At 48.3% G+C, this 21,305-nt stretch overlaps 1 protein-coding gene across 1 annotated transcript in view; it reads left to right on the forward strand.

The window, feature by feature from the left end:
* Positions 1–21,305, forward strand: part of LOC120296868 (BPI fold-containing family B member 6-like) — a 36,900-nt gene that overhangs the window by 14,923 nt on the left and 672 nt on the right. The window contains exons 9-15 of the mRNA XM_039318898.1: positions 2,950–3,123; positions 4,625–4,669; positions 6,420–6,575; positions 9,805–9,878; positions 13,727–13,757; positions 15,946–16,006; positions 17,536–17,621. Coding sequence (XP_039174832.1) covers positions 2,950–3,123; positions 4,625–4,669; positions 6,420–6,575; positions 9,805–9,878; positions 13,727–13,757; positions 15,946–16,006; positions 17,536–17,621 — 627 coding nt within the window. The remainder of the gene's footprint in view (positions 1–2,949; positions 3,124–4,624; positions 4,670–6,419; positions 6,576–9,804; positions 9,879–13,726; positions 13,758–15,945; positions 16,007–17,535; positions 17,622–21,305) is intronic.

Raw genomic sequence — 21,305 nt, forward strand, 5'->3', positions numbered from 1 at the left:
AGTTTTTTTTTTTTTTTACCAGGGGGCACTAGGAGTATCTTTTCCCCAATCAGGTCAACCAGCTCTTCCCAAAAGTCAGCAAACACTATACACTTCATCTGGCAAGATAAAAAAAAAAAGACAAATGATAATTAGAATAATTCACCAGTGGAAGGCCTGGCCTCCAGAAGTTGAAGGTGCTCCGTCACTGGAGATGTTCAAGAAGGGATTAGATGGTGTAAGGGTCTTCCCGCTTGAGCAGGGGGTTGGACTAGAAGACCTCCAAGGTCCCTTCCCACTCTGTCATTCTGTTTATCTCCTGAAACGTTGTGGTTGGTACCTTGAGACATCAGGTTTCACGGCTTAATTGTGGAGAAGGGAAGGTGGACGTTGATCGGCTTCATCCTGTCTCACGGTTCAGCTTCTCGATAGACCAGGAATCATAACAGAAGGAGAGAAGAACAGATTATAAGATAGCAGAGCTGGAAGAATTAAAGGTGCTCTGTTCAGGAGGCCACTGGACTTTCTTGTTTTTCCTTTGAAGACCTTTCGCTTCTCATCCCAGAAGCTTCTTCAGGTTCTGACTGGGTGGTGGGGAATGGGAGGATTTATACTCCTTGCAGACAGCCGGTCCTTTGCCTTCTTTTGAAGAGTCCTTGAGGCCACCTGGAGGTTTATCTGTGTCCAAATAGCACCAACAACCCTCTGAAAGGAGGCAAAGGACCAGCTTTCTGCAAGGAGTATAAATCCTTCCCTTTCCCCACCATCCAGTCAGAACCTGAAGAAGCTTCTGGGAGAAGAAGCGAAACTTCTTCAAAGAAACACAAGGAAGTCCAGGTGCCTCCTGAAAAAGCAAATTTGGGACAACCAGGAACTGGACGGCTGAGAATCTCCACAGACGTTTCCTTTGAAGATGTTTCGCTTCTCATCCCAGAAGCTTCCTCAGGTTCTGACCGAATGGTGGGGAAGGGAAGGATTTATACTCCTTGCAGACAGCCGGTCCTTTGCCTTCTTTTGGAGAGTCCTTGAGGCCACCTGGAGGTTCACCTCTGTCCTCAGGGTCACCTGAGGGGTGCAAATGGGTGTGGAGCCTTCTTGGCTGCAGGATGTCTTCTGCCCTGGGTCCCTTCCCTGTCTCCCACCATCCAGTCAGAGCTGAGGAAGCTTCTGGGATGAGAAGCGAAAGGTCTTCAAAGAAAAACAAGAAAGTCCAGTGGCCTCTTGAAAAAGCCCTCTTGGGACAACTGTGACCTGGGTGACTAAGAACCTCCCTAGACAAGCAAAATTGGAAGGGACCATGGAGGTCTTCTAGTCCAACCCCCTGCTCAAGCAGGAGAAGGCATACCATTTCAGACAAATGGCTGTCCAATCTTTTCTTAAAAACCTCCAACACCTGGAAGGATAATATTTTTAAAAATAATATCTACATGTATCATACTTGTTTTTATTTAGGCTAAGAGCCTCACGAAATGGAAACATAGTTTGTATACATTTCTTTAAAAAGATATTTTCCATTCTATTCTATTCTGTTCCGTTCCGTTCCGTTCCATTCCATTCCATTCTGGGAGTTGAAGTCCACCAGTCATGGGGGGGGGCATAGTTCCCCCATGCTGGCTCAGGAATTCTGGGAGTTGAAATCCACGAGTCATGAGGGGGCCATAGTTCCCCCATGCTGGCTCAGGAATTCTGGGAGTTGAAGTCCACAAGTCATGAAAGTGCTACAGTTTCCCCATGCTGGCTGAGGAATTGTGGGAGTTGAAGTCCAGAAGTCATGAGGGGGCCATTGTTCCCACATGCTGGCTCAGGAATTGTGGGAGTTGAAGTCCACCAGTCATAAAACAGCCAAGGTTGTCTACCCCTGCCCTAATGCCTGAATTTTGATCATGTGACCGTGAGGAAAAATATTTAAATATTTAAACCAGGGGTCTTCAAACCTGGCCCTTTTATGACTGGTGGACTTCAACTCCCAGAATTCCTGAGCCAACATGGGGGAACTATGGCCCCCTCATGACTGGTGGACTTCAACTCCCAGAATTCCTGAGCCAGCATGGGGGAACTATGGCCCCCTCATGACTCGTGGATTTCAACTCCCAGAATTCCTGAGCCAGCATGGGGGAATTATGGCCCCCTCATGACTGGTGGACTTCAACTCCCAGAATTCCTGAGCCTGCATGGGGGAACTATGGCCCCCTCATGACTGGTGGACTTCAACTCCCAGAATTCCTGAGCCAGCATGGGGGAACTATGGCCCCCTCATGACTGGTGGACTTCAACTCCCAGAATTCCTGAGCCAGCATGGGGAAACTATGGCCCCCTCATGACTGGTGGACTTCAACTCCCAGAATTCCTGAGCCTGCATGGGGGAACTATGGCCCCCTCATGACTCGTGGACTTCAACTCCCAGAATTCCTGAGCCAGCATGGGGAAACTATGGCCCCCTCATGACTCGTGGACTTCAACTCCCAGAATTCCCGAGCCAGCCTGGCTCAGCTTGGAAACCTCTCCCTTTCCTCTCAGTATGGCTGGCTCAGGAATTCTGGGAGTTGAAGTCCACCAGTCATAAAAGAGCCAAGGTCGCCTCCCCCTGTGTTAGATGGTCTCGGGATTGTGGAAGCCAGACCATCAAAGGCACCGGGTCAAATGTTCCCTAGCCACAAGCCGGTGTCCCAAAACCTACTCCCCCTACCCCGAAGCTTACTCTCCGTGGCAAGAGGTAGAGAGGCAATAAACAGACTTGCGCAGGGATGAGATTCTGGCTCCTTTACCAGCCACCAACGTAGGACTGCCCGGCGGACTTTGGTCTGAGGTGGAGGGCCGGTGCCCAGGATGAAACTGGAAGGAGGGAGGGGATGTCCAGGACCAGGGCCACGTTGGGGACAAGCCCGGCCCCCGTCCGATCCGGGGTGTCCTTGGGGGCGTTTCAGTTGCTTTTGAAACCATGACGCTGGTCTTTGTGCTTCCTTTGTCCAGATTAAAATAGAAAAGAAAAACGGGGAAGCAATACCGTTCAAATGTGATCCGCTCCCCGACGACCTGCCCACCAAAGAAGGGAAAACGGCTTCTTTCTTTCTGCCCTCCAGTGCGATCGATGCTCTGATGATCTTGTACCAGGAGCACCTCATAACCCTGCTCACCAAAGTGAAGGTGACGGAAGGAGCCCTTCGCGCATTCTGGATGGAAAGGGCCCCGCCGGGTTCCCTGGTGTGGGGCAGCCCCCTCCCAGCCTTGGGCTGTTGGGAGGTTGAGTCTCCCTTTGGGCTTCAGGAGACCAAACCAGAAAGGAAGGGAAGGAGGGAGGGAGGAAGTTGGATCTTCAGGAGAGAAGGAAGGAAGGAAGGAAGGAAGGAAGGAAGGAAGGAAGGAAGGAAGGAACGAAGGAAGGAACGAAGGAAGGAAGGAAGGGGAAGGGAAGGGAAGGAAGGAGGGAGGGAGGAAGTTGGATTTTCAGGAGAGAAGGAAGGAATGAAGGAAGGAAGAGGAAGGGAAGAGAAGGGAAGGAAGGAGGGAGGGAGGGAGGGAGGAAGGAGGAAAAAAGGAGGGAGGAAGAAATGCAGGAAGGGAGAAAGGGAGGGAGGGAGGAAGTTTGATCTTCAGGGAAGAAGGAAGGAAGAAAAGAAGGAAGGAAGGAAAGGGAAGAATGGAGGGAGGGAGGGAGGGAGGAAGGGAGGGAGAAAGGGAGGAAGGGAGGAAGGAGGGAGGGAGGGAGGGAGGGGGGAAGGAAGGGAGAGAGGGAGGAAGGGAGGAAGGAGGGAGGGAGGGAGGGGAGAAGGAAGGGAGAGAGGAAGGGAGGGAGGGAGGGAAGGAAGGAAAGGAGGAAGGGAGGAAGGGAGGAAGGAAGGAGGGAGGGAGGGAGGGGGGAAGGAAGGGAGGGAGGAAGGATTGGCAGACAAGAGTATGGAAACGTTTCCAGCCAACCCTTCTCCGCCCTGAGACCAGAGGGATCCACTCTAAGGGCCACCAATGGACTCTGGTTCCTTTTAATTCAGAGAGATTAAGATTAAGATTAAGTTCCTGGTGGAACCCTGAAATGAAGATTTTACCTTTACTAATGCAGGCAATCCTCGGCTCACAGCAGTTCGCTCAGTGACCGTTTGAAGTTGCAATGGCACTGAGGATCCTTTTTCACCCTTGCGACCGTTGCAGCCTCCCAAGGGTCAAAATTCAGGCGCTCAGCAACTGACCCCTATTCATGACGGTTTTGCAGCATCCCGGAGCGGGTGCCGTGATCCCCTTCTGTGACCGTCTGACAAGCAAAGTCAAGGGAGGGAGCCAGATTCACTTAACGACCGGGTTACTAATTTGACAGCTGCAGCGATTTGCTTAACAATGGTGGCGAGAAAGGGAGTAAAATGGGGCAAAGCTCCCTTAGCAAATGTCTCATTTACCAACAGAGATCTTGGGCTGAACTGTGTCATAAGTCGAGGACTGCCTGTAACGGCAGGTCTTTCACCCATCCAGATTTTGAGGAAATTGAACGGGTGCGTCGGTGACACCCAGTTGCCGAGGTCACTTTGTTCCTGGTTGATTATTATGTGAAATAAGCCTTGCCTTCCATGGGGTTCAAGGTCATTGCTTGCAATTCTTGCCTGCTTTTTGCTACTGATGTATTTATCTCCTTTTTTTCGTCTCTCTCTCTTTTGCTTAGGGTTCCGTCCCGACCTCCGACCAGCTCAGAAAAATGCTGCCAGGCGTAAGTTCCTCCTGCTTTTGGGATCGTGGTGGGTGGCCTCAGCTAAGCAGCTGGCTTGGCTGTCCAGGAGGTCCTCCTGAGAAATGAGAACTTCTTCTCTCTTGGAGCTGCTGAAACATTCTGTGTGCAGAAGCAGATCTGATCTGGGCAGGGATTCCGCAGCAGATTTTATTCCTAGATCAAGGAAGGAGTTAGTTTTATGGGAAACAGATAGATAGATAGATGGATAGATGGATAGATAGATAGATAGATGGATAGATGGATAGATAGATAGATGGATGGATAGATAGATAGATAGATAGATAGACAGACAGATAGATGGATACAGATAGATATATAGATGATAGATAATGATAGATAAATATAGATGATAGATACAGTAGACTGATAGATAGACAGACAGATATAAGATAGATAGATACAGATAGATAATAGATAATGATAGATAGATTAGATGATAAATAGAGATAGATAGATAGATAGATAGATAGGAAATAGATGATAGGTGAAAGATTGAGATAGAGATATAAATATAAACAGATAGATATAGATATAGATAGATACATAGATAGATAGATACGGATAGATACAGATAGATAGATGGATAGATAGATAGATAGATAGATAGATAGATAGATAGACAGACAGACAGACAGATAGATAGATAGACAGACAGACAGACAGATAGATAGATAGATAGACAGACAGACAGACAGATAGATAGATGGATACAGATAGATATATAGATAATGGATAATGATAGATAAATATAGATGATAGATACAGTAGATAGACAGACAGACAGACAGATATAAGATAGATAGATACAGATAGATAGATAATAGATAATGATAGATTAGATGATAAATATAGATAGATAGATAGGAAATAGATGATAGGTGATAGATTGAGATAGAGATATAAATATAAACAGATATAGATATAGATAGATACATAGATAGATAGATATGGATAGATACATAGATAGATAGATACAGATAGATACAAAGATAGATAGATAGATAGATAGATAGATAGATAGATAGATAGAGATAGATACAGATAGATACAAATAGATAGATAATGATAGATATGATAGATAGATGATAGATATATAGAGATACAGAGATATATAGATAACAGACAGACAGATAGGTAGATAGATAGATAGATAGATAGATACAAATAGATAGATAGATAGATACAGATAGATAGATAGATAGATACAAATAGATAGATCAGTGGTTCTCAACCTTTCTAATGCCGCGACCCCATAATACAGTTCCCCATGTTGTGGTGACTCCCAACCACTTATACATCACCGGGTGCCAGGGTCATGGCCAAAGAAAAGGGGGAAAAAATGGCGGACAGCCTTGTTTGGCGACCCCCATGAAATGGTCGTTCGACCCCAAATGGGGTCCCGACCCACAGGTTGAGAACCACTGAGATAGATAGATAGATACAGAGATATATAGATAACAGATATAGATAGATAGATAGATAGATAGATAGATAGATAGATAGATAGATAGATAGATAGATAAGAAATAGATGATAGGTGATAGAGATAGATATAAATATAAATAGATAGATAGATAGATAGATAGATAGATAGATAGATAGATATAGATGATAAATAGATAGACAGGAAGGACAAGATGAGCGTCAGGTGGGGTCTTCCCCTTGTTGTGCGGTCATTGTTCATGTTCTGGGTTTAAATGTTTTTTTTTTCCCCCTCCATTTTATCCAGGCTGGTCTGCCTGCTGGGAAAAAGCTGAAAATTCAACTTACTCACAGAGAATACCCCCTGGTTTCCATGTCGTCTACTGGCCACACTATAACAACTCGTATCCAGGCTTCGTTCTTGGATGTTAAACGTGGCAACGAGCTGCTCTCCATCCAGATGGTAAATCTTCTTTTCATCTGCACCCCTTGACCAGAGGCCAAAAGTCTTAATCTGCTTACACATCCTCACCTTCCAGAATTAATCTTTATGTGAAGAAACTCCTGTTAAGGCAGGCATGAATTGTGGCCCAGTTTGAACACACCCAAGTGTATCTCTCCATCAAGGCTGCGTCACGAAGACTTTCAGGGGCCTAGAGAGAGAATTAGGGGGTGTCTGTTTAACTCTCTCCCAAGGATGGTTCCCCAGTCTGGAGGAACTGAGCCCACAGCTCCAGAAATAGCCAGCCAGGAGGGCCACCCGTTTGTGCGGGTGAATAGAACAGAACAGAACAGAACAGAATACAATAGAATAATGGGATAGAATAGAACATAGAATAAATAGAATAGAACAGAACATAGAATAGAATAGAACATAGAATAAATAGAACATAGAATAGAATATAGAACATAATAGAATATAGAATAGAATATAAAATATAGAATATTGAATAAATAGAATAGAATAGAACCTAAAACAGAATAGAATAGAACCTAGAATAGAATCTAGAATAGAATAGAATCTAGAATAGAATACAACATAGAATAAATAGAATATAGAATATAGAACATAGAATAGAATATAGAACATAGAATAGAATATAGAACATAATAGAATAGAATATAGGACATAGAATAGAAAATAGAACATAATAGAATAGAATATAGAATATAGAACAGAACAGAATAGAATAGAATATTGAACATAGAATAGAATATAGAACATAATAGAATAGAATATAGAACATAATAGAATAGAATATAGAACATAATAGAATAGAATATAGAATATAGAACAGAATAGAATAGAATAGAACATAGAATAGAACATAGAATAGAATATAGAACATAATAGAATAGAATGTAGAACACAATAGAATATAGAACAGAACAGAACAGAATAGAACTGGTGTAAGGACCCACCCCACTTTGCATCTTAAGAAGACAGAACTCTTGGAATAATTCTTCCAACAGGAATCCTTTATTAAGAGAAAATGGTTGCAGGCATGCTAGACAGGACTTGGGGTTCAAGCTCTTCCATTCAAGGTTTTAAGGGGTTCCCCAGTAGTCCCACCCATCAACCCCCCTTCCAGTGATAGTTTCAAGTATCACAATTCCACCCCCTTTCTTCTTTCTTCCGTCTGCATGGGGACTTCAGATAACTACATGAAAGGCAACTACCCTCCTTTGGTATGTTAACGCTTCGAGGTTACAATAAACACACATTCAGCATTCAGCTCTTTGAAGTGTAAAGAAGGAAGTGAGGGCCATAAAGCCCCTTTGTTCTCCCCCTTCTCTCCCTCTTATGGCAGAATCCAGAGAAGGCAGAATTGGGAGTTTCTATATTTGATAATTTAAAGATGAAATATAATTGGATTCTGACAACTGGAAGGGACCTTAGAGGTCCTCTAGTCCATCCCCCTGCTCAAGCAGGAGAACCTATACCATCTCACACAAGTGGCTGTCCAGTCTCTTCTTGAAAACCTTCAGTGAGGGAGTGCCCAGACCCTGAACCTCATCTTGAGGATGTTTACGGCCTGAAATGTTGTGCTTGTAATAACGTTGTTTAGCCTAGAAAGCTGTCCAAAGCCTGAGAACTTAGCTAAGTCCAGAGCCAGGGGAAAAAAAGGATGGTTTGAAAATGCAAATCTGGAGAAATGTTACGTAGAAGCAGATGGAGGTAATTAAAACCACCACAATGAGAATTAATTTCTGAGGGCAGAGGAGAACTTTTCTACCCTAGAGCAACTTAGTAGGAAGGGAAGGTGAGGAGGAAGGAAGGAAGGAAGGAAGGGAATAAGAAGGAAAGGGAAGAAGGAGGGAGGGGAGAAGAAAGAAAGGAAAAGAAGGAGGGAAAGTGAAAGGGAGAGGGGGAGGAAGGGAAGCAAGAAACAACGAAGAAGGGAAAGTGGGAAGGAAGGAAGGGAGGGAGGGAGGGAGGAAGGAAGGAAGGAAGGAAGGAAAGAGAAGAAGGAAGAGAGGAAGAAAGGAAAGTGGGAAGGAAGGAAGGAGGGAAGGAAGGAAGAAAGAAGGAAGGAAGGAAAGAGAAGCAGGGAGGGAGGGAGGAAGAAGGAAAAAGGAGGGAGGAAGAGAAGGAAGGAAGGAAGAAAGGAAAAGAAGGAGGGAGGGAAAAGTGGGGGAAGGGAGGGGGAAGGGAAAGAAGGGGGGGGAGGGAGGAAGGAAGGAAGGAAAGAGAAGAAGGGAGGGAGGGAGGAAGGGAAAGTGGGAAGGAAGGGAGGGAGGGAGGGAGGAAGGAATGAAGGAAAGAAGGAGGGAGGGAGGGAGGAAGGGAAAGTGGGAAGGGAGGGAACGAGGGAGGGAGGAAGAAGGGAACGAAGGGAGGGAGGGAAGGAGGGAGGGAGGAAGGAAGGAAAAAGAAGGGAGGGAGGGAGGAAGAAGGGAAAGTGGGTAGGAAGGAAGGGAGGGAGGGAGGGAGGAAGGAAGGAAGGAAGAAAGAAAGAAGGAAGGAAGGAAGGAAAGAAAGGAGGGAGGGAGGAAGGGAAAGTGGAAAGGAAGAAAGGAAAGGAGGAAGGAAGAAGGATGAAAGAAGAAGGAAGGGAGGCAGGAAGATGAGGAGAAGGAAGAAGGGAAGGTGAAAGGGAGGGAAGGAAGTTAGAAGGGGAAGTGGAAGGGAAGGAAGGAAGGAAAGAAAGGGAGGCAGGAATATGAGGAAGATGAGGAGAAGGAAGAAGGTCAGGTGAAAGGGAGGGAAGGAGGGAAGTTAGAAGGGGAAGTGGAAGGGAAGGAAGGAAGAAGGAAGGAAAAAAGAAGGAGGGAGGGAGGGAGGAAGAAGGGAAAGTGGGAAGGGAGGGAGGGAGGGAGGAAGGAAGGGAGGGAAGAAAGGAGGAAGGAAGGAAGGAAGAACGAAGGAAGGAAGGAAAGAAAGAAGGAGGGAGGGAAGAAGAAGACGAGGTGGAAAGAAGAAGGGAAGGAGGGAGGAAGAAGGGAAAGTGGAGAAGAAGAAAGGAAAGGAAGCAAGGAAAGAAGGAAGGAAGAAGGACAAAAGAAGAAGGAAGGGAGGCAGGAAGATGAGGAAGATCAGGAGAAAGAAGAAGCGAAGGCGAAAGGGAGGGAAGAAAGAAGGAGGGAAGGAAGGAAGGGAAGGAAAGGAAATGTAAGTCTCCTCCTGGACGGGAGACCTTGCTAGACCTCTCAGGCCCTCCGCCGCCTTCTTCCTCTTCTCTCCCTGGCAGGTCCACGAATGCAGCGCCCTTGTTTCCATCAAACAGGAACTGTTGGCCATCTCGCTGAAAGCCGGGTCGTGCAGGTACACCCTCTCCTTCCTCCCGAGACCCCTACCCGAAGCAGGTGACCTGGGGGGGGGCTGGATGGGGCAGGGGGCTGCTCAGAGCTGCAGGCTGCTTCCCCAAATGAGCTTTAAACTGAGCCCGGATGCCTCTTCCGGATCGGTTATTCTCCGTGCAGGCTGTCAATGCCGCTCCCGTTGGACGCTCTTGCTTGGACAATGGCGACACAACCTCTTTCTTTCTGATGCTTTGCTCTTAGAATTTAGAGAGGGACGTGATGGGAGTTAGTTAGACAGAACCATATCGTACTAAGAGACGGTGAAGGCATGGCGGGAGAAAGGACTGGGCGGAAAGCCTGCAGTTCAAACTCACTGGAGAATGTGATCGATGACCGTGAATTGCAGGAGGGAATTGTGCTTTGATACTATGCCACGGAGGGGAGGAGAAGTCAGATTTTGGGCTTGAGTAAAGATTCTTTAAAGCAGTGGTGGCGAACCTATGGCACGCATGCCGGAGGCGGCACTCAGAGCCCTCTCTGTCGGCATGCGCGCCATGCCCCGGAGATGGCAACCGTCCCCTTTCAACCAGCCGCCCGCTAACTCGCCGAGGTCCCACGTGGCCGGATGCATCCCAGCACAGCTGGTTTCCCTCCCCCCCATCTCAACCCTCCTGGCCTCGCCTGCTCTCCTTTTCCCGGGCACGACCCACCGCATCGCCTCCTCAGCTGTCGGCCGTCCGTCCAGCTCAGAGGCGGCTTCTCTGAACTGCTGGCGGAGGTCTGTGGAGCCCCAGAATGCGCCGGTCGAGGGGCCGGCAGGCTGTGGCTGCTGACGGACACCGTCGGCCCCCCGTGAGCTCGCTGGCCTCTGTGTGTGGGGGCCGATGGTGTCGGGCAGCAGCCGCCCCGGCCCCAGCCTTGCCTTGCCCTGCGACAATGGCACCCCCGCCCTGCCTCGCCTCGCCGCGCCTCCCCTCACCCCACAGGACGAGCCTCCTGCCCACCGCCCCACCTGCCAGAGACCCCCTGGATCTCCCCCAACGTTGCCCAGCCCCACAGGTGTCCCTCCCCACGAGCAACATCGAGGTGGCCACGCCCACCTTGGCCACACCCAGCCTGCCACGACCACTATAGCCACACCCACCCAGTGGGCCACGCCCACCTGGCACCCGGTGATAAATAAGTGGGTTTGGGGTTGTAGTTTGGGCACTCGGTCTCTGAAAGGTTCGCCATCACTGCTTTAAGGGAAACAATGCCTCCAAGTTCTTGGGGAGAGTTTCATCTGACAGAACCACCACACAAGCCTCCTTCCTCCCTTCCCTTCCCTTCCTCCCTCCCTCCCTCTCTCCCTCCCTCCCTCCTTCCGTTCCCCTTCCTTCCTTCCTTCCTCCCTTCCTCCCTCCCTCCCTCCCTCCTTCCCTTCCCCTTCCTTCCGTTCCCTTCCTTCCTTCCTCCTTCCCCTTCCTTCCTCCCTTCCCTTCCCTTCTCTTCCCTTCCTTTCCCTTCCCTTCCGTTCCCTTCCCTTCCTTCCTCCCTCCCTCCCTCCCTCCCTCCCTCCCTCCTCCTTCCCTTCCCTTCCCTCCCTCCTCCCTTCCTTCCTTCCTTCATTTCTCCCTTCCCTTCCTCCTTCCTTCCTTCCTTCCTTCCCCTTCCTTCCTCCCCTTCCTCCCTCCCTCCTTCCCCTTCCCTTCTCCTTCCTTCCCTTCCTCCCTTCCCTTCCCCTTCCTTCCTTCCTCCTCCCCCTTCCCTTCTTCCCTTCCTCCCTCCCTCCTTCCTTCCCTTCCCTTCCATTCCCTTCCCTTCCCCTTCCTTCCTTCCTCCCTTCCCTTCCCCTTCTTTCTTTCCTTCCCTCCCTCCCTCCCTCCCTTCCTTCCTTCCTCCCTCCTTCTTTTCCTTCCCTTCCCTTCCCTTCCTCCCTCCTTCGGTTCCCCTTCCCTTCCCTTCCTCCCTCCCTCCCTCCTTCCATTCCCCTTCCCTTCCTCCATCCCCTTTCTCCCTTCCCTTCCCTTCCTTCTCCCTTCCCTTCCCTCCCTACCCTCTCCTCCTTCCCTCCTTCCCTTCCCTTCCCTTCCTTCCTTCCTCCCTTCCCCTTCCTTTTCCGTTCCCTTCCCTCTCCTCCCTCCCCTCCTTCCGTTCCCTTTCCTTCCTTCCTCCCTCCCTCCTTCCCTTCCCTTCCCCCTTCTTCTTCCTTCCTTCCTTCCTCCTCCTTACCTTCCTCCCTCCCTCCTTCCTTCGTTCCCTTCCTTTCCTTCCCTCCTTCCTTCCTTCCTTCTCCCCCTTCCCTTCCTCCTACCTATCCCTTCCCCTTTTCCCCCCCCTTTTTTTTTTTTTTCCTTCCTTCCTCCCTCCCTCCCTTCCCTACCCTCCTTCCCTTCCTTTCCCCCCCTTCCTCCCTCCTTCCTTCCCCCCTTCTCCCTCCCTCCTTCCTTCCTTCCTTCCCATTTCCTTCCTTCTCCCCCTTCCTTCCTCCCCTTCCTCCCTCCCCCTTCCTTCCTCCCCCTCCTTCTTCCCTTCCTCCCTCCCTCCCTCCCTCCTTCCTTCCCTTCCATTCCCTTCCCTTCCCTTCCCCTTGCTTCCTTCCCCCTCCTCCTTCCTTCCGTTCCCTTCCCTTCTTGCCCTTCCTCCCTCCCGCCCTCCTCCTTCCCTTCCCTTCCCTTCCCTTCCCCTTCCCCTTCCCATTGTCCCCTTCCTTCCTTCCTCCCTCCCTCCTTCCTTCTTCTTCGCCCTCCCTTCTCCTGTCCTTCCCTTCCATTCCCTTCCCTTCCCCTTCCCCTTCCTCCTTCCCTCCCTTCCCTTCCTCCCCTCCTTCTCCTTCCGTCACCCTGCCTGCCTTCCTCCTCCCTCCTTCCCTTCCGTTCCCTCCCTTCCTTTCCTTCCTCCTTCCCTCTTTTTCCTTCCTTCCCCCTTCCTTCCTCCCTCCCTCCTCCCTCCCCTTCCCTTCCCTTCCCTTCCCTTCCCCTTCCCCCTTCCCTCCCACCTTCCTTCCCCTTCCTCCTCCCTCCTTCTCCTCCCTTCCCCTCTCATTCCCTTCCTTCCCCTTCCCTTCCTTCCTCCCTCCCTCCTCCTTCTTCCCTTTCATTCCCCCCCTTCCTTCCTTCCTCCTTCCCCTTCCCCTTCCTCCTCCCATTCCCTCCCCTTCCTTCCTCCCTCCCTCCTCTTCCCTTCCTCCCTCCCTCCTTCCTTCCCTTCCCTTCCCTTCCCTTCCCCTTCCTTCCTCCCTCCCTCCTTCCCTTCCCTTCCCCTTCCTTCCTTCCCTTCCCTCCCTTCCTCTTTCCCCTTCCTTCCTCCCTTCCCTTCCCTTCCTCCCTCCCTCCCTCCTTCCTTCCCTTTCCTTCCCTTCCATTCCCCTTCCTTCCTCTCTTCCCTTCTCTTCCCTTCCCCTTCTTTCCTTCCTTTTCTTCCCTTCCCCTTCTTTCCTTCCTCCCTTCCCTTCTCTTCCCTCCCCTCCCTCCCTCTCTTTCCATCTTCTTCATCTTTGGAGGAATTTGGGGCAGTTGAATCAAGAGGATAACCCAATCATGGGAGCCTCCAGTGTTCTGAAAGCAAGCATGATGGTGGTGGTGGTGGTGGTGGTGGTGGTGTGTGTGCATGTGTGTGTGTGTCTGTGTGTGTGTGTGTGTGTGCGTGTGTCCCACAGGATTTTGTCAAAAGGCCAGGATGTTGGCACATCAATTCCAGAGGGAGCTTCTGTCACCACCCCCACTCCCCTTCTGGCTGTCATCTGGGCCTTTCTGACCATGACTCCTAGATCTGTCTGGAAGCAAACGGATGCTGGTTTGTCCGTCGCTGGGGAAGGCAAGACCACTGAGGGGGACGTGGCGAAAAATGCAAAATATTGACCTTCTCTCCTCCTTCTTCTCCTTCTTACAGGACAACGGAGATTTCTTCCCCTGCTGGAGATGTAAGCCCAAAGCCCTTTTAGGATACTGGGGGGGGGGGGTGTCACACATTTAAGAGGGGCCTTATCCACCCCAGGGGGGATGCGTTACTTTGGGCCGAGACCGGGAGACAAATTCATAACTGAATGAGTCCTTTTGCTCCCTCCTGAATTGTTGGTCTGAAATGGTATATAGGGTTTCCTGCCTGAGCAGGGGGTTGGACTAGATGACCTCCGAGGTCCCTTCCCACTTTATTATTATTATTATTATTAGACATTTGCAAAGAGATGCAAGCATCCTCTGCGTAGCTGGGAACTCTGAAGGACAGCGTGACGAGAAATATCCAGTTTATTCCATACAGATGTCAACAAACTAAAAGGAGTCCTTGACTTACGACAGTTTGTTTAGTGACCGTTCAAATTTGCAAAAACAAAACAAAACAAAACAAAAAAAACCAAACCCGAACCAGGACCGTTTTTCACATTTATGACCTCCCTGTTGAGGACATGGTCAAAATTCGGACGCTTGACGACTGACTCGTATTTATGACGGTCTCAGCATTTTGGGAGTCATGCGATCCCTTTTTGCGACTTTCCAACAAGGAAAGTCCACTGGGGGGGGGAACCGGATTCACTTAAGGACCGGGTGACTCGCTTATCAACTGCAGTGGTTTCAGTTAACAACGGAGGTAAGGAAAGTCATAAAATAGGGCTCATTTAGGATCATAAAATAACAAAGCGGGAAGAGACCCTGGAGGTCGTCTAGTCCAACCTCAAACTCAAGCAGCAGACCCTTACAGAATCATTGAATAGCAGAGCTGGAAGGGACCTTGGAGGTCATCTAGTCTGTCCCTCTGCCGAAGCAGGAGACCCTTACCGAATCATAGAATTACAGAGTTGGAAGTGTCTTGGAGGACATCTAGTCCAGCCCACCACACACACACACACACACCGCCTCTCCAAAGTCCCACGATCCAAATTTGGGACCAAGTGTCTCGCTTAGCGAAAGAAATGTTGCACTGAATTGTGGTCGTAAGTCAAGGACTTACCTGGATTTTATTCCTCTTTTTTTATCCATTGCTTGATTTGTTTGATGATCCATTGGCTTGTTCTCCAGCAGCCCCCAATTTCAAAAAAAGGGTCAGGAAACCAGGGCCCTCTACTCTCTGGCTACTATAGGCTGCTCTCCGAGGATTAAACAGGCCCCGATCCCAACTTTTGGATGCTAAAATTTCCCTATTTTGGGGGGGAAATTCTAGCCCCACTGCTGCAGTCATGGGAATTAACAACAACAACAACAACAACAACAACAATAATAATACCCCAGACTTAACAATTGTTCATAAGAAAGATAAAAAAGTCTGGATAGTGGATGTGGCAGTGCCTGGAGACAGCAGAATAGACGAGAAAGAACTGGAGAAGATCACAAAATACAAAGACCTACAAATAGAAATAGAAAGACTGTGGCAAAAGCAAGCAAGGGTAGTACCAATAGTAATAGGCTCCTTGGGTGCAATCCCAAAACAACTGGAGCACCACTTGAACACCATTGGCATTGACCAATTCGCTATTAGTCAATTGCAAAAGGCGGCCTTATTAGGAACTGCTTCCATCCTGCGACGATACCTGTAATACCATCAAACATCCACATCTGCCTATCCCAGGTCCTGGGAAAGGACTCGATAGGTAGACAAAATGCCAAATCCAGTCTGAACATCTGGCTGACTGTGCGATGATCCATAATAATAATAATAAAGTTGGAAGGGACCTTGGAGGTCATCTAGTCCAACTCCCTGCTCAGGCAGGAAACCTTATACCATTTCAGACAAATGGCTGTCCAGTCTCTTCCTAAAAACCTCTAGTGTTGGAGCATTCAAAACTTCTGAAGGACTAGTTAATTGTTCTGTCAGGAAATTCCTCCTTAGTTCCAGGTTGCTTCTCTCTTTGGTTAGTTCCCATCCATTGCTTCTTGTCCTGCCTTCAGGCACTTTGGAAAAGAGCTTGACTCCCTCTCCTTTGGGGCAGCCCCTGAGATACTGAAACCCTGCTATCATGTCCCCCCTTCTCTTCGTTAAACTAGACCTACCCAATTCCAGCAACCGTTCCTTATGTTTTAGCCTCCAGTCTCCTGATCATCTTTGTTGCTCTTCTCTGCACTCTTTCCCGATGTCCTCTTGCTCCACTTTTGACTCCTTCCTTCTCGCTATTGTAGGTCTCAGCAGCAAAGAAATACATGGAAACCGTCATGGACGCTGGGATCCCAAACATGAATGGTAAGGGCTTGTCGGGTGGGCAGGTTGTGGTAGCTCCCGGGTGGGGGGGGGAACCATTCCTCTCTTCCCTCTCTCCATCCCTTCCTTCCTCCCATTTCCTTCCTTCCTTTTCTCCTTCCTTTCCCCCTCCCTCCTTTTCTCCTTCCCCTTTACTTCCTTCTTTCCTTCTTCCCGTTCCTTCTTTCCTTTCTCCCTTCCCTTTCCTCTCTCTATCCATTCTTTCCTCCCTCCTGTTTCACTGCTTTTTCCTCCCTCCCTCCCTTGCTCCCTCCCTCCCTCCCTTCCTTCCTCCCTCTCTCCCTTCTTTCCTCCCTTCCTCCTTCCTCCCTCCCTTCCTTCCTCCCTTCCTCGTTCCCTCCCTTCCTCCCTTCCTTCCTTCCTTCCTTCATTCCTTCCTTCCTTCCTTCCTTCCTTCCTCCCTCCCTCCCTCCCTCCCTCCTTCTCTTCCTCTTCTTTTTCCTTTTCCTTCCTCTGAGCCCTGGTGGTGCAGTGCTCAGATGTGGCATTGCAGGCAAACTCTGCCCACAGCCTGGAGTTCAACTCTGATCATTTCAAGGTTCATTCAGCCTTCCAACCTCTCCCTTTCGTTTTCCTAGCCACAAGACTATCCTGTGTAGAATCAAAATGCAGGAGATGGAAGGGATCTTGGAGGTCATCTAGACCAACCCCCTGCTCAGGCAGGAGACCCTTACAGAATTACAAAATAACAGAGTTGGAAGGGATCTCGGAGGTCATCTAGTCCAATCGCCTGCTCAGGCAGGAGACCCTTCCAGAATCGCAGACTTGGAAGGGACTTTGGAGGCCATCCAGTCCAACTCACTGCTAAGGCAGGAGACCCTTCCAGAACCCCAGAACCGCAGAGTTGGAAGGGACCTCGGAGATGGACAGATGAACGGCGAGACTGAAAGATAAAGATGACACAGATGACTACCAAGTCTGGGGCTTCTTTTATGGTTGGTTAACGGAAAGAATGAAGGATTAGGAATCAAATATGTATGAGCATCGCTAACCCCAGACAGCTGGTGGATTGGAAAATTAACAGATGTATGGAAAAGAAAATCCATAAAAATGTCTATTTATACATATACATATATATATATATACATATATATATATATACATATATATATATATATATACATATATATAAACCTCAGAAAACATATATATATATATATATATATATATATATATATATATATATATAGATATATATATATATGTAGGTCTTTGGTTGTTCGGGTTTTCTCCCACGTAAAATTGGAAGTGTCTTGGCGACGTTTCGACGAAGTCCCATTCGTCATCTTCAGGCTGGTGCTTTCAGCTTCGTGCCTCGAGGAGCAATGTGTGGTCTTAGCTATTTCGAAGCACGAAGCTGAAAACACCAGCCTGAAGATGACGAATGGGACTTCGTCGAAACGTCGCCAAGACACTTCCAATTTTATGCAGGAGAAAACCCAAAAACCTACATATATATATATATAAAAGAGAGAGAGAGATGGATCCAGCGGCTGTTTCTTCTCTTCCAGGTGTGCTGAGTAAAAATCCGGTGCCTTTTCCGAGCCTCATCAACGTCACAAACACTCCAGATGACGCCGAATTCATTTTTGGGGACGTGAGTAGATGCAAACTCTCAGGCTTGTGCCCGTCCTCCGCGACTTACAACAGACTCCTTTTAAAGTTACAACGGCCCTGGAAAAAAGGGAACTTCTGACCGTCGTCATCTTCACAACCGCTGCAATCTCTGCCCCGGGGTCAGGTGATCCAAATTCAGACGCCGGGCAAGCGACTCGTCTTTGTGACGGTGGCCGTGTTCCCTGGGATCCTGGGGTCCCCTTCTGGCGAGCAAAGTCCACGGGGAAGCCAGAGTCCCTTAACAACTGGGCTACTCACTGAAGCGCCCCAGCAATTCATTTAACGACGCTGCCGAGAAAAATGGCTCTGGGGATGCACCGTCCTGCGGGTCACCGTTCTCCCAGAGCTGCTTGTTCACGAGGCAACGCGGACTTTCCTGTTTCCTCGTTCTTGTTCTTTTTGTCTTCGGAGGAAAGACAAGGAAGTCCTCGTGAAGAAGCATCCTTGGGACGCGGCGAGAAAAGTCGTAAAAACGGGGCCAGACCCCCTTAACCATGGCCTCACTTAGCGACCCAAACTTTGGACCCAAGGGTGGGTTGTAACTCAAGGGGTATCTATCTGTATTGGGGTTGAAGAAGGGCTGTGTCAGACCCTCCCCGGTCTCATCCCTTGGGAAAGAAAGACCTTCGACTCCCTTTGGATGAAGTACAATAATTGATGATTGATGATTGATAATAGTTAATAGTTAGCAATTAATAGTTAATAGTTAGCAATTAATCATTAATAATTAAAAGTTAATAGCTAATAGTTAGCAATTAATAGTTAATAGTTAATAGTTAGCAATTAATAGCTAATAATTAATCATTAATAATCAACCATTAATAATTGATGATTGATGATTGATGATTAATATTAATGATTGATAATTCATGGTTCATGATTCATGATTCATGATTCATGATTGATAATTGATAATGATAATGATAATAATAATAACAATAATAATTGCAAAAGATAACATACAAACAGAAACAGAAAGACTGTGGCAAAGGCAAGTACGTACCAATAGTCATCCCATTGGCATTGACACATTTGCCATCAGTCAATTGCAAAAGGCAGCCTTACTAGGCAACAACTTCCATACTGCCCTTCCCCCCCCCCAAACACCCCAACAGGGGTTCAAAAAGTGTAGATGCCACCTTAGTCCATTTAGTCAGTGAGTTCCAAGATAGCAGTTAGTTGGGCCATTCAAGGAAGAGAACAAAATAGAATAGAATAGAATAGAATAGAATAGAATGTAGAATAGATTGTAGAATAGATTAGATTAGAATAGTAGAATAGAACAGAATAGAATAGACAGACTGTAGAATAGAATAGACTGTAGAATAGAATAGAAAATATAGAATAGAATAGAATGTAGAATATTGTAAAATAGATTAGATTAGAATAGAAAATATAGAATAGAATAGAATAGAAATACAGAATAGAATAGAAGAGAAGAGAAGAGAGAATGAATAGAAAGAGAAGAGAGAAAGAATAGAGAAGAGTAGAGAAAGAATAGAATAGAATAGAAATACAGAATAGAATAAAATATAGAACAGAACAGAATGGAACAGAACAGAGATGGAAGGGACATTGGAGGTCTTCTAGTCCAGCCTTCAACCAGCTGATTCTGAGTGTGAGAAGCTGACACTGATATGGGAAGTCCTTGACTTACGTCCACAATTGAGTTTTATCACTTCCATTACTGAGCGGGACAGTTGTTAAGTGAACGTTTTGCCCCATTTTACGACCTTCCTTCCCACCGTTGAGATGTGAATCACTGCAGCTGTTAAGTCACACGCTTGTTCAGCGAATCTGGGTTGACTTTGCTTGTCGGAAGGTCGCCAAAGGGGATCTCCGTTGCCAACCATCCCAATTTTGATCACGTGACCCTGGGGACGCTGCAACAGCCGCGAAGCATGCAAAATGGCCGTAAGCCCATTTTTCAGCGCGGTTGTAACTTCAAACAGTCACCAAACAAATGATGGTTATTCGAGGGAGAGGCGTAGGGTGGATTCCTGAATGACGCGAACGAACCTAAGAACGGGGAATGCACACACAGGTGTGTAAGACACACAACTCTTCCCAGCTGGGTCTGACAAGTCCCCCAAGGATCAAACAGGATCCTCAGTTTGCAAACATCCACGAATTCCTCTTGAAATCCATCCTGAGGTGAGGATGCTGGAGGACACTTCCGGCCAGAAGTCTTCCCTTGTCTCTTGACGGGTAGCCAAGGTGGAGATTCGCACCCAAAACGATGGGATGCCAGGGGGATCCTCCACTAGCCTTGAAGCACTGGTCCTTTCAAGAAGTGTTGGAAGGGGTGGCGATGGGAGTAGACTCAACCTTTCTGGAGGCCAGGAGATGGGAGAGGACACAGAGGTCACCAGAACGAGCAGTTACGAAGCTCTCGCCTCAGCCCCAAACCTTCACATTTTAGACCAGATTCCAAGCAACGCAGCTGGGGGTCCTGGGCAGTTCTCCAACTGACCTTCTGGCTCACCAGAATATCCGAGTTGGAAGGGACCTCGGCAGTATTTCAGCATCTGAGGGGCTTCCCCCAAGAAGAAGAAGTCAACCTATTCTCCAAAGCCCCAGAGGGCAGGACGAGAAGCAACGGATGGAAACTGACCAAAGAGAGAAGCAACCTGGAATTAAGGAGACACTTCCTGACAATGAGGACAATCAACCAGTGGAACAGAAGTTGCCCTCAGAAATCGTGGGCGCTCCGTCACTGGAGGTCTTTAAGAAGAGACTAGACCAGACATGTCACACTTGCGACGTCATGTGATGTCGTGCGACGTATCGGGACTTCTCCCCCATTGCCAGCGATGGGGTGGGTGCCATTTCCTTGTGATGCGTCCGGCCTGCTGGCCGGCAGTTTGACACCCCTGGACTAGACAGTCACTTGTTTGAAATGGTTTAGGTTCTCCTGCTTCAGAGGGCTGGACTAGAAGACCTCCATGGTCCCTTCTAGCTCTGTTCCAGTCAGGTCTTCTAGTAGTCCAGTCCCTGCTCAGGCAGGAAACCCTATACCATTTCAGACAAATGGCTGTCCAGTCTCTTCTTAAAAGCTTCCAGTGTTGGAGCATTCATGGCTTCTGGAGGCAGGTGGTTCCACTGGTTAATTGTTCTCACTGTCAGGAAATTCCTCTTTAGTTCCAGGTTGCTTCTCTTCTTGACTAGCTTCCATTCATTGCTTCTCGTCGTGCCTTCTGGTGCTTTGGAGAACAGAACACAGTTGGAAGGGACCTTGGAGGTCCTCTAGTCCAGCCCCTCCTGCTGAGGCAGGAGACCCTCTAGCATTTCTGACAAATGGCCGTCCAGTCTCTTCTTGAAAACCTCCAGTGTTGGAGCACCCACAACTGCTGGAGGCAAAGCTGTTCCTCCCCCCCACACACATATACACAAACACTGGGTTGTGTTAAGGACCAGCCTTGTGTAGAGCAGCGGTTCTCAACCTGTGGGTCGGGACCCCATTTGGGGTTGAACGACCATTTCACAGGGGTCGCCAAACAACGCAGTCCGCCATTTTCCCCCCCTTTTCCTTAGCTGTGCTACTCCCTTTTATTCTATTGGCTTTTGAAAGCCAATAGAATAGACTCTCTTGAATAGAGGCTAATTCGATTGGCTTTCAAAAGCCCATAGGAATTGTCCAGGCTGTCTCTGCCCTGCTGAGCCC

Source organism: Crotalus tigris, unplaced genomic scaffold (assembly GCF_016545835.1).
Source record: "Crotalus tigris isolate CLP2741 ecotype Arizona unplaced genomic scaffold, ASM1654583v1 scf7180000021643.52994198:917841, whole genome shotgun sequence".
NCBI lineage: Eukaryota > Metazoa > Chordata > Lepidosauria > Squamata > Viperidae > Crotalus > Crotalus tigris.